Source organism: Lethenteron reissneri, chromosome 32 (assembly GCF_015708825.2).
Source record: "Lethenteron reissneri isolate LAM-NWPU_2019-01 chromosome 32, ASM1570882v1, whole genome shotgun sequence".
NCBI lineage: Eukaryota > Metazoa > Chordata > Hyperoartia > Petromyzontiformes > Petromyzontidae > Lethenteron > Lethenteron reissneri.
Window position 1 is genome coordinate 1883532 of NC_083810.1, and position 12991 is coordinate 1896522.

General features: G+C 47.6%; 1 protein-coding gene across 4 annotated transcripts in view; it reads left to right on the top strand.

The window, feature by feature from the left end:
* Positions 1–1613: 1613 nt before the first annotated feature.
* Positions 1614–12991, top strand: part of LOC133349878 (gamma-aminobutyric acid receptor subunit alpha-1-like) — a 124502-nt gene continuing 113124 nt past the window's right edge. Inside the window, exons 1-4 of one of the 4 annotated variants that reach the window (XM_061563699.1) lie at positions 1614–2120; positions 3389–3429; positions 5914–5980; positions 12675–12790. In XM_061563699.1, the coding sequence (XP_061419683.1) occupies positions 5916–5980; positions 12675–12790 (181 nt within the window). In that variant the 5' untranslated portion in view covers positions 1614–2120; positions 3389–3429; positions 5914–5915. Of the gene's footprint in view, positions 2121–2402; positions 2422–3388; positions 3430–5813; positions 5981–12674; positions 12791–12991 lie in introns of those variants that run through there. The other 3 variants (XM_061563697.1, XM_061563700.1, XM_061563698.1) reach the window with 3 other exon arrangements.

Below are 12991 nucleotides of genomic sequence, written 5' to 3' on the forward strand. Positions count from 1 at the left end.
CTCCAATGGCATCTGGTCGGCGTGGAAGAGTAGACCAAATACTCACTGGAACTCCCTCTGATGGAAGCTCTTCAACCAGCAGTGGCGTGAGTGAGTGAGCACTTCCAGGGCTGCACCTTTAGCTGTCAAACTGAGTAACGAAGGCAAAATGTGGCACGCAGTGATTTTGGCCTGCACTGTGCGGTTTGTACATTTTGGTGCGTGCCAGTCAGCGCTAAACAAGTATGCTTTTCTATCGAACACGATCATCGATTCCTGACCCCTAAGCTCCTGGAGCCGTTTTTTTTATTCAACCAACGCGAATACTTTTAGCTTTGGGCATGCCCAAACATAAACTGTGATAGGGTGGGGAGATGTTAACTACCTCGCCTGGTATACATGAGGTCGTGGGTTCGAGCCCGACTTTGACATCCGTTGTATATTTGGAGTTTGCACGTTCTCCCAGTGGTCGCGTGGATTTTTTTCCGGAGTCTCCGGTTTTTCCCTCCACATTTAGAATCAACAAAATTTCCAGTATTTGGCTGCTATAAAAGTCCACGTGATTAGCCACTCCGTTGAGCTACTATTTGTGGCAAGGTCGTTTCTGAAATATATCTATGTATAGATCAATGGGCCTTACCTGGTGAACTAAAAACTGTGTCGTTTCGTTGAATTTACCCGAGACAATCCCAGGGAAATCTCAGTGACAGAACTCTTGATGAGCTCTTGATTTGAGATGCTTGGCTGATCCCGTGTGGAGTAGATTATCTGCGCTGAGAACCCTATGATCCCGGGAACACTCACCACTGGGCGAGCGTCGAGCCGGCTCCACTGAGATTCGGCGACAAACCCTACTTGCTCTACTGCCCCCTACAGGGACCTCTTAGTCGTGCACATCGTGGCTCCGTCTCTCCGCGACCCACCAACCCCGCCTTCAAGCCGCTAGATCACAAGATTGCATATCTGCACCCAGTCACACACGCACGCGAAATATAACGATGATGGTCGTGGTCACGAATGTGGGTAACAACATAATTAATCAGACAATTCGTCTGCTTCTACATATATGTCCCCTCCACTTAACACAGTTTTTTTTAAACACATCCCATCAGCCATAATTTCAGCAACATTGAACTGTAAAATGTCTATAGGCACCGAGCGTCTCTGTTAGATGTGGGTCCTGATTTGTGTTTCCCTTGAGAAATTCCTCCACAGAGGCCGACCGCGCTTGGGCGCACCGACACGAGGGGGGAGACTTCGACACTCGGGCCCGTGTCTGGTGCCGGCTGCTGCTGCACCCTGCGCCATCTCGCCCCCTGTCTCGGCTCTGGCTCCATCCGCTATTGCGGATGCGCATCACGGCGGCGCCAGGGACGGGTGGCCGGGCACCGCGCTAGGTGCCACCACAGCTCCCCGTGCCCACTCTCTGCCCGCCCGCCCGCCCGCTCCGATAGCGCGGCTGGCTCCCCGTGCAAATCCTCGATCATTGCGCGAGTTCCCCTCCCTCTCCCTCCCTCTCCTTCCACCACCATCATCACCACCACCACCTCCCACCCCCTCCACTATCCATCCCTTCGCCCTTATATGTCTCTGTCTGTCCCTCTCTCCGTGTCCCACTCTCTCTCCGCCGTCTCGCCTCTCTCTCTCTCTCTCTTCCGTCGTCCCTCTACTCCTTCGTCTGTCTCTCTCGCTGCTTCTCCACCCCCTCTCCTCTCATCACCAACATCTACTCCTCCCGTCTGTCTCACTCGCTGTCGCCCCCCAACCACCCCTCCACCTCCCCTCACCACATCTCCTCTCATCTCTCCATCCTTGCACGCGTCCCCCCCTCTCTCTCTCTGTTTTCTCTCTCGTTCCGTCGTCGTTTATTTTCGCTGCAAAGCGACGTCGTTCCACCGGCCGAGGTCTCCACTCTCTCTCGTCTCTCTCTGCGTCGGCATCTCCGCTAAACGCTACGCTCTGGTCCGGTTTCTCTCGTCGTGGTGATCGTTTTGATTGATTTGCGACCGCGGCGTCTTAATTGCGCCGCGCTGCGCCCGTGGACATCGGGAGGCGACGAGGAGCGAGAGGATCGAGCGAGGAAGGAGGATTCATGTTCGCAGCGGAGTGAGTGTCAAGGGCTCACCGCTGCCTTGTGAGCTGTGCGTGCGTGTGTGCTGCTCTGCCCTGTGTCTTGTGTGTGTACCCCCTCGTGGACCGTACCGGCCTTCATAGGTGGTCACTAACAGCGCTTGCCCCAACAGTCTGTTAAGGCTATACGAGGGATCTTTTTATGTGTCTGCCGTTGTCGTCGCGAACAGCACTTGCCCCAACGGTCTGTTAAGGCTGTACGGGGCATCTTTGTCTTTGCATGCGCTGTCTGTGTGTGTGCCTGTATGTGTGTGCTGTGTCTGTTCCGCGACCACCTGCCAGCGAGTCTTCAATACTGCACGTGGCCTTAAAGTACACCTAGCCTGGCACAAAGCGCCTTAGTGACGTCACCGATACTTAGTGGCGAATGGCGGCTGTTGTGTGATAGTATGTGCTGTGCATGTGAGTGTGTGGTGTGTGCTGTGCGTGCATGCTGCGTGTGTGCTGTGAGTGTGCGCTATGTGTGCTGCGTGAGAGTGCGTGCTGTCTGTGATGTGAGTGCGTGCTCTAGCTGTTTGAGTGGGTTGTGTTTTAGTGTGCTGTGAGTGAGTGAGTGTGTGCTCCGTGCGTGTGGGTGTGCTGTGTGTGAACGTGCGCAAGCTGTTCATGCTGTGTGTATGTGCGTTTTGCAAGTGTGTGCTGTGAGTGTGAGAGTGCTGTGTTTAATGTGTGTGCCCTGTTTCAGTGTGATGTGAGTGTATGTTGGCTGTGCGTGCTGTGTGTGAGTGTATTCTGTGTGCAAGTGTATGATGTGTGTGAGTATTCTGTGTGAGTGTGTGCTGTGTGTATGTTGTGTGTGTGCTATGGGAGCTGTGAGTGTATTATGTGGTGTGCGTGCTGTGTGTGGAGTATGTGTGTGAGTGTATGCTTAGTGTGCTGTGTGTAAATGTATGCTGTATGTATGCTGTGTGTGTGCTCTGTGTGAGTGTGTGCTGTGTGAGTAGTCTGTGTGTGTTGTGTGTGTGTGTTGTGTGTGCTATGTGTGAGTAGTATGTCTGAGTGTGCTGTGTGAGTGTGTGCTGTGTGTGAGTGTGTGCTGTGTGTGTGCTGTGTCTCAGTGTGCTGTGTTTATGCTGTGTATGTGCTGTGTCTGAGTGTGTTGTGTGTGTGCTGTGTGTGTGCTGTGTGTGCGAGTGTGCTGTGTGTGATTGTGCTGCGTGGCCGTGTCTGGCACCACCAGAGGTTTGGAACCGCACACGTTCTGAGACAGCAGGTTTGTGTGTTGTTCTTCTTATTGTGTGCGCTCGTGACATGTTTAACTCTTGTTTCGTTAAAACAGATTTTTGAGTTCATGCTGATAAGAAAGGACAAATTAACAAGGTAAAAAATTGCATCGGTCGACACCGCACATTTCAAACGCACCTCTGCAAATCCATTGCACGTACTACCCGTTACGCATATTACACACGTACGTCGTAAGCATGGAGTGAATGTGAGAAGGCATGTGCCGGGCACATTCACAATCGACTCGTGTGTTACACATCAATCCCGGAGAATGCAGTGTTGTTCACCGCACATACACAGGCGCGCGCGCACACACCACGTGGAATAGTGCAGCGACTGTGTGATTGTTTACACTCGGAATAACACGTGTATTTACACAATGGCACACAGATGGCACTCACACCAATGGTATTGCACTCTAATTAGGAGTAATCTTGCATGTCATTTGTTATTACTCATATCGTTTGCATTCCAGAATGTGTTTCTAAAATTGCACATTTTGACTTAAAATGTTGATCAGATGTGTGTATATATACACATTTGAATTTATTTAAGATACGATTCTGAAATTTCAGTATGCAAAGCATGTACTCTTTTAATAATATACAACTGAGCGTGTTAATGACGCTCTATGCAATGTGGTACTTTATGAAATAAATATATACATTTGCGATTTTGACTCAAATCATTAGCTACACCAGTCTGACTCCGATCAGGGTTACAGTATATGGCCTTTTGCTTTGTCCAGTCACCGACTGCCATCAATCTCGATATATCTATATTACCGTATTACATCTTTTTAGGAGCAATAATGTCAGCGGGACCGTAGAACTCTCTCCAATGTCATCGCAATAGCAGCGGTGTGCCTTTGGCAGTGTCTACCTGCATTGTTGCAATCGGGTGGCACAATTGGGGCTCAAGAGGTAAAACAATTCACGCAATGCCGGCCCTGCAATACAACGCGAGCGCGCATTAATGAAGGTACCGTCGAGCGTTCCCTATGCGCAGTAATGATATTTGTCATCCAAGCCAAACCTCAATGCAAATGTGCGCACTGCTGAGATGCTCGGCTATTGGAATTGTTGGCACGCGGCTAAATGGACGATGGCTGTTTGATGAATGAAACGGTGAATTAATTAAACGGTGAATAATTTATTGAATGCGTGCGTTGTCCGCTATGCTGTTTGGCATTGTTGCATGTGCTATTGTGATTAAGTGAATGAGTTATTGTGTGTGTGAGAGGCAAAGGCGGCCGGGTGTGACGCTGGCAACCAACCCCATCGTTATGCCGGGCCGGCCTTCGTGGGTGCTCGCTCACAGCACTTGCCCCAACAGTCTGTTAAAGGCTATAGGGGGATCGTTGTGTGAGTGAGAGTGAGTAAGTTGGTGAGTGTGTAAAGCAGCGGTGTGGGTGGGCATGTGTGTATGTGTGTATGTGTGTATGTGTGAGTGAGTGAATGTGTACATATGTGGGTAAGTGTATTAGTGTGTGGGGTTTGTGAATGATTAAATGAGTCAGTTGGTGTGTGAATGTGTGTGTGAGTAATTGAGTTAGAGTAGGTGTGTGACCATGTGAGTAACTGTGAGTTACTGAAAATGAGTGATTTACTGAGTGAGTGTGCAAAATGAGTGACTGAGTGAGTGACTGTGAGTGTGAGACTATGAGGGCGATCGGGCGTGGTGCTGACCACCCTTTCCCTCGTGTGTCGTTCCGGCCTTCATAGGTGCTCGCTAACAGCAACTGCCCCAACAGTCTGTTGTAGGCTACACGGGGGCTCTTTTCCACAGTGTGAGTGATTGTGTGTGAGTCACAGTGTCAGTGAGTGGCTGAGTGGCTGTATGAGTGAGTAACTAAGTGTGTGCCTGACTGTATGAGTGAATGACTGTGTGTGTCTGTGAATGCCTGTTTGTGAGTGCCTGTTTGTGAGTCACTGTGCGAGTGAGCGCCTGAGTGTGTGAGTAACTGAGTGTGTGACTGACTGTATGAGGCAGTTACCTTGTGAGTGTATGTGAGTGCCTGTGTAAGTGAGTTCCTGTGTGTGAGTGTTACCGTGCGAGTGAGCGCCAGAGTTAGTGAGTCCCTCTTTGTATGTGAATCACTGTGTAAGTCACTGCTTGAGTACCTATGTATGTGAGTAACTGTGCGAATGAGTACCTGAGTGAGTCACTGTGTGTGAGTCATTGTGTGAGTTACTATGTGAGTGAGTGCCCTAGTGAGTGCTTGTGTGTGTGAATAACTGTGTGAGTCACTGCGCTTAGTGAGTCACTGCGTGAGTCACGATGCGAGTGAGTGCCTGAGTGAGTGCCTGTGTGTGTGAGTCACTGTGTGAGTGAGTGGCTGCGCGTTTGAGTCTGCGCTGCTGCTCATGCTGCTGCTGCTCGCCACGCTCTGTGCAATACCGCGGCGCCCCCCACCGCAAGTAGCTGGTGTTGGTTGTCGTGCGCTCTCTCACTCGCCAGTCGAAGCTCACAGAGAGAGAGAGCGCAGCGCTGCGGCGAGCGAGAGAGAGAGCCAAGAGCTAAGCACTATCCGTGGCCCCGTGTCTCTTCCCTCGCTCTCCTCATCCCCGACGCTCACAGTGATGGAAGTGCTCGGAGTGAACGTCGCCTCCGTGTATCTCGCAGTCTGCGTCATCTGGATCACGAGGTAAGGGACCACACAGCCCCTCGGGGCATCAGCATCATTACCACCACCACCATCAACCATCATCATCTCGACTTTGTTGTTGTGGTTTACGCGTGCCTTGTGCTTCGGCGATGCCGCTACGCTCAGGTAAGAGCTCGCGCCTGTGTGTGCGGAGCGGCCCATTCTTTTGCGTGTGGGGCGAGCGAGTAGTGTTTCGTTACGAGTCGTGCCCAGCTATGCGATTTTCGGATATTGCCGTTTGCCTCGCTACATCATCTCCAGTGCTGGTGTCAATGGTCGCACTAAAAACGACGCGAGAACAAGGGTTGGTGTCTGTAGAGTGTTGGGGGGGGGAATCAACTTACGTCACGCGGCATGCAAAGGTAAAATACGAATGAGTATACAAGTGACTTGCATCGGTTGAACTGTGTTAATATTGACTGCGGCATAATAATGATGCTGTGTTGTACTACTTCAGTTTCATTTCATGCCGAGTCATTACTGGATTGTAACATGCAGCATGATTGCGTTACGAAAACAAAGCTCCCCGTATAGCCTGAACCGACTGTAGGGGCAAGTGCTGTTAGCGAGCACCTATGGCACATCATGTCCGGCCGCCTTTGTCTCCATCGTGGCGATGTTTACACACCGCATAAGGGACTAATTTGAGGATGAGTCGAACTAAGGGACGTCCAGGACCGGTTCAGATAATTGTCATTGATGTTGTCAGTGAGCGGGAATCGAACTCGGTTCGTATCGAAGCGTGCTAACTGCTGCGCCACCGCTCCCCATTAGAACGTTAATACAGTGCATTGTCAGGCATAACGTGGACAATGACGTTTATATGCAAGAATGAAAGTCTATCACTTTGTATATCAATGTTTTTTTTTGTATGAATGATTCATGGGATTGGCGGAGTTATTAATTGGATGCGATGCAATTTGCCGGGTTGGGAACGAGAAATGAAAGTTAGCGTCAATTATTGTGAGCGCCGAGGGCAGTTCTTAGGTTAGGGTTAGGGCATGCTGCTGCTGATGATGATACTGTAGTAATAATCCAGCACAGACACACTCACTCACTCAGGCAGTGTGTGTGCACCAAACGTGCGGAGTGTGTGTGTGTGGTATTGGCCACCCACCCCAACATTATGTTACAGTCGCACCTAAAGCTCCGATGTGCCCGTGCTAATCATGCGTTTGAAAGCTGACGTCCCGTGACTATCAAATAGCTCACTCAGGGCTGTTCTGTTCGTGACGCATAGGAAGGATGGGCCACCGTTGACGGGTTCATTCTGCCTTTTGCCATTCACACTCGAGGCCATTCTCATCTTTAACTTGTCAACACTCTTCGTCCGCCAGCCATGCGCTTCTGCCCGCTTATGAAACCCCGACACGCTCTTTGACAACGCCACGGCGCCCCGCACGGTAAACGCAGCACCGACAAGAAATCCGCTGCGTCGATGAAGCATCGTCGCCAAATGCCATCGCCATGTTCAGTGCTGCTGCTTTCCAGGAAAGCGAAGTGTCTGGAGAAATAAATACTCTGCAGAGCACGATGGGTGGTGGGGGGGGTACAGGTAACTGCACACGCAGATGGCAGCAGGGATCGTCTTTGTTTTCAAATAAACAGAAAATATAGTTTTTCACCAGGTAAGGCCCAATGAGCCGTGTCGCTCTTTTTCAGAAGCGACCTGCCCATAAATGAAAGCTAAAGAAAGCGGCGTATTATGTAGAAATGTATAGCAGCCAAATACTCTAAACGCACGGAGATAAATCCACGCGGCCACGGGGAGAGATAACGTGCACACTCCAAATATACAGGCATCGTCAGGGTTGGGATCGAACCCACGACCTCCTGCTTACCCAACGAAGTAGTTAACATCTTGCCACCGTAGCCAAAATTAAACCACCTCGCAGATAAAGCTGGTGCCCTGAGTGAATTACAGCAGAATATTGTGCTTCTGAGTTGCTTTACAAGGTTACTTTACACTGGAAATACGCGCTGCGATTGACTTATGAATATTTGATCTCAGTGGTCCGGTGTATCACCCCTTCCCACATAGTCTATGTTATTGAGGTTTCTCTGATATTAATGTGAATTAATTTATAATTTAGCACTCATTTGCACTGGTGTCTTGCGTGCGCTGTTTGCGCCGAGTTTTTGTAGAACTTCGGTGGCGTTTCACGCGCGACTTCCTCTGCGTTGCCTACTTCACGATCGCCGTTGCACCAAGTCGTGTGTCACGCACAGCTGCGAAACAAACGCAACATCAGTCTGACGAGTTACGTTGGTAGCAGTGTGAAACCACAGTCCGCTTTGCAAGTCATTGACGGATGTTTTTAGCTGTAAATTATAATACACAGACAGGGCTTAATTTTCGATTTAAAGCTTTCGTGACTGCAGGGATTCATCTTCTTGGTTCTTTCGGTAAAGTCACGTAGAAGGGAAGTAATAAAATAATACAAATAAATCACCTGAAGACGGCTGCTTGCGTTGTAGCCGAAACGTCGTGAGAATTATTTTATTTTATTATGTTTTATTTTTATTATTTTATTACTTCCCTTCTACGTGACTTTACCGAAAGAACCAAGAAGAGGGCTTAATTTTTCACTCGATATTTTCCAGAACGCTGCTAGGCTGGCTTGAAATAGGGATTGTCAGCGTAAGACACTACCGTTAAACTCAACACACACCCATCAATCATTCATACACCTATATCATTATACCGTATATTCACATACTGTTATCCTATAAATGGGTGTATAAATATCATGAGGCTAAAATAAGGCGAAATGGATATGGCTGCCAAATAATTATCGCAACATTCCTGCTTAAATGAAGGACTCAATATACGCACAACAGTCACGTGTGTACATTTGATAGGGGGGGGGGGGCACGTTGGTGGTTTGAGCGTTCCGACTCAAAACTGGGAATTTACCAGAGTTCAAATCTTGGTCAGGAACGAGCTCGGCCTACCATCGCCTCTGGGCTTGGTGGGATGAGTAGACGTGGTCTCTGCCGAAGGAAATTAGAATGTCCTTCTCCTGACGAGAACTGAGAGCATAGGGGAACACCGCTTACATCATCGTGTGCGTGAGCAGGGAGACACTCAGCCTCACATTAACGGTGAGGAGGGGGGGGGGGGCAGAGTCCCTCCAGAGTTGTGGCCACAGACACAAAACAAGTGCGTTACACAGAGCAGTAAAGTTGCCTTCGCAACCGTACTTCTTGAGGAGGGAGAGAGACATTGAATACAATGGTGTTAAACTTTTATCATCAATGGCTGGATGCCATTTCTGCGTTCTCCGCCCAAAAAAGCGAGCGATGTGTATTTCCGTTCACGGGAAGAGTTTTTGTTGTTAAATTAATCATTCATCAGAACAGTATTGTAGTTGTATTCAAGTTTTGCGATGCTAAATTCTGAATCTTGCAACTCGAAGATAATTGACCTCATTTGGTTTTGTGTGCATTTGTATAATGTTACGTCTTTATTATGTATATTAAAAAAATATCAGTATTTATGTACCTCTCACGTGTATAAAGACGAGCTATCTTGATATCGTATATCGAGTAGCACAGGACAATAGTGAGTATCAATACACATTTTGTGCAGTATTTAATTTCAAAACTACAGAATATGGATCTCTTCATTATTCCGCATTATATACATCGTGTAACTAGATATGTACGGTATGTATGTAAATTGCATGTACATATAATAGTGGATACAAACACAATACATATTTTGATGGTGCTGCACTGACTTTTATTGGCAGATTATTTGGTGATACTGCATACAAATAACTAAACTCCACAAGTTCGCCAATATCACTGTGGTCTTAAAATGACAATGTGTGATGGGTGACGTTTCAGGCAATGGCCCTACTGCACAGAACATCGACACATAGAGAGGCCAGAGAGAGGAGTGCATGAGAGTTGGAGACTGCATGATTGCACTCAGGGTTCCTTAGAATGTTTTTTTTTATGTTTCCTGATGAACAGTTTTAAAATTGGCACGTGAATCGTTACCCGTTCGTAGCAATTGTTACTCAACATCTACAAACGCTTCAATACTCGATATACCATATGATTATAATCATATATGTGTTCGTGCATGAACGTATGTAAATGTATACACAAAATGTTGCTGTCACATTTGCATTACGGGTGACCGTATTGCAGCATCGTATCTGCTTGAATATAGACGGTCCACTGTGTTAAGTACAACAGATAAAATAGAATTATTCCATAAAAGTGGGTTCTCACCTGGTTATATAAATGTTGTAAAACAAGGGTCCATTGTACACATTTGTCAGCATGTATTTTTAATGCACAATGCAGTTTGCGGATTCACAATATTTATAACTTCCAATGAAATGCACGTTAAAGGAAAAATTTTGATTTTTTTTAAAGAAGCGTATTAAGAGTTACCGCGATGTCCCGGGCTTATCGCGGTGCTGAAGGCGTCGTGTTAATCACAATTTGGCGCCCATCCGCCTCCGACTGCAGCCGCAGTTGTGGAGGGCATTCAGCAACCGCGGAGAGCGCCCGTTGACGCCCGCCGATTTATCGCTGAGGCCTCTTACCTCCAGCGGTTAGATCGCCCTGGTGATTTATCGCTTACTTCTGGCTCCGATCTTACTTTGAGCCGCTTCTCTTTGGAATTTTTGTTCCTACCGTTTGCAAGTGGGTTGCGTCAAGTCGATGAACATTTGCATTAATAGTCGTAGTACAGCGTCAACGTTGCTCTCCGATGAATGTCTTATTCTTGTTGTTACTCGTTCTAAATTCTCCTTTCAGAGAAGCCGATGAGGAACCATGACACAGTTGGATTGTTACTTGTTCACTTCAAATGTTATGGTTATGCATTTTTACATTTAAAATTGTATTCACGGAGCATTACAGTTGGACGGTGTTTCAAGTGCACGTCGTTACTCTTTAATCGGGAAAACATTGTTAGCCTCATATTTATGCTAAGAGGTCTCTAGTCTGTCCAAGACTTAGTGTGTGTGCGTGTCCGAGTGAATTTGATGGTATCAGCTTCTGTACATTGACCAACTATATTTAATTCATCTATCACCTGGGATTGTGTAAACCTCTATTTAAAAATAAATAAACGTAATTTCTTGGCTTTGCTCTGCGTATCTTTAAATGAAGATTCCGTCTGTGTGCAGAAAGCGCGCGAGATGGTGCTGACGGGAGGAGCCATGGCTGATGCATACAGATGCCAGATTGCCCATGACTATGTTTGATTTCATTTTAAAAGCGGTATTTGTTCAGTAATTTTTTTTCGAAATCGCTTTCTACATTCAACACGTGTTAGCAGCTGTATCACTATGGTAGACAAACCGTGAACTACATGCAGTGTGTTTACATCTGGCTTTGCATCATGCTGTACCAGTTTCATTTAGTATTTGAACCTGGTATGGGTCGCCAATAGGTTAACTCAGCCTATAATGAGTACTCTGGGGAGAATGTTCCACCACAGCGGCCGGCAGGATTGGTGGTGATCCCACCACTAGCGAGATGCTCACTAACAGCGTTTGCCTCAAGAGGTGATGTGGGTAAGTGAGGATTTGAATGTCTAGTGTGTTTGTGTGAATATGACGTGTTTCACAATGAGGTGATTACCGTATTAGCCTGTACACTGTAATCACAATGTCTACATCTTATTGGACTTTTTGGAATATGGTGATGCGTGTGTTATTGCTGTTGTGAAGCTTCTACGTACTTACACATCCACAACGATTTTGTCAACCCGCTGCTGGATGATGACCTCCCCATGCTGTGTGGATCTTGGGGGTTATTTGACCATACTTCACCACTTCTGTCAGTGTGGGTTGGTGAAAGTAGGGGAGCATAGAGGTCAGAGTATAGTAGTACAGTACAACGTTGGATTTTGGTGCACTGAAGCCTCTATAGATTATGTTAAATATGCGACATTATTTAAATAAAATTATTTAAACGTATTCCTTGATGTAAAGTATGCTTACAGTGGTTCCCCTATGGAGACATAAACATGTAGAATTCCCAGCATCGGCTCAAGACGTCCCATGCCCATTTGAGCAGGAGACACTGGTTTATCTTCGAATGCCTACCGCCGATACGTGCACTCTCAGTATAGCACAGGACACAGTACAGCAAGTCACAGGGTTGAGTGGCGGTGCAGTGATTAGCGAACTGCGCTATGACCTAAGCGACCAACGTTCGTCCCCCGCCTAGAGCTAACATCGGTGGCTGGTCAAATCTTAATTAGTCCTGGCCCCCACCCCGCACTGACTAACGTGGTCAAGTATGGTCAAACAACCCTCAGGACCAGAAGGGCATTCGCATGTCTTCATCGAACAAGAGATGTACAAAAGGACTGAATGATATTGTTGCACTGTAATGACACGTGTTTTGTCACCTGTTTATAACCCCGAGCCAGCGATGGGAATTCTGTATTCCTAAAGTGGGGGCGAGTCTATCCAAAGTTCAACTCACTGTTGACTTCCCCGTAAAGTGGTACTTGTTTTATCGACCCCAGAGGGATGGTGGGATGAGTCACCCCCCCACCACCATAATGAGGGTTTAAACTCACAACCGTCCGATTGCATACAGCTCACGTCACCATAAAGCCACCTGGCCGGATTGTGTTTTCGGTGTTGTATATATGCAAATGAGGGTCTACAGTCATGACTTGCTGAATGATTGGATGCTGTCTTTGCTTATTCAGCCAAGATGGCTCATTAGCCGCGACGGCGTCGCGAGCCAATAACATCACAATCATCACTCGCATGCTGGACGGTCTGCTGGACGGATACGACTACAGGCTCCGGCCAGGTCTTGGAGGTCAGAGCACGTGCCACACCCAAGCATCGACACGAGAAAAAAGCAAAGGGGAGGTGGGGGGGGGGATGACCCCCCCAACGTAACCTCACACTTCTCAAGTTGCAAACTAATGTATGTTTGTGCGTGCGTATGTATGTTGAACTTCTTTCGCACTGTAGCCAACCGTGCTAATCGGAAGTGCGGGGAAGGTCGACAAACTAA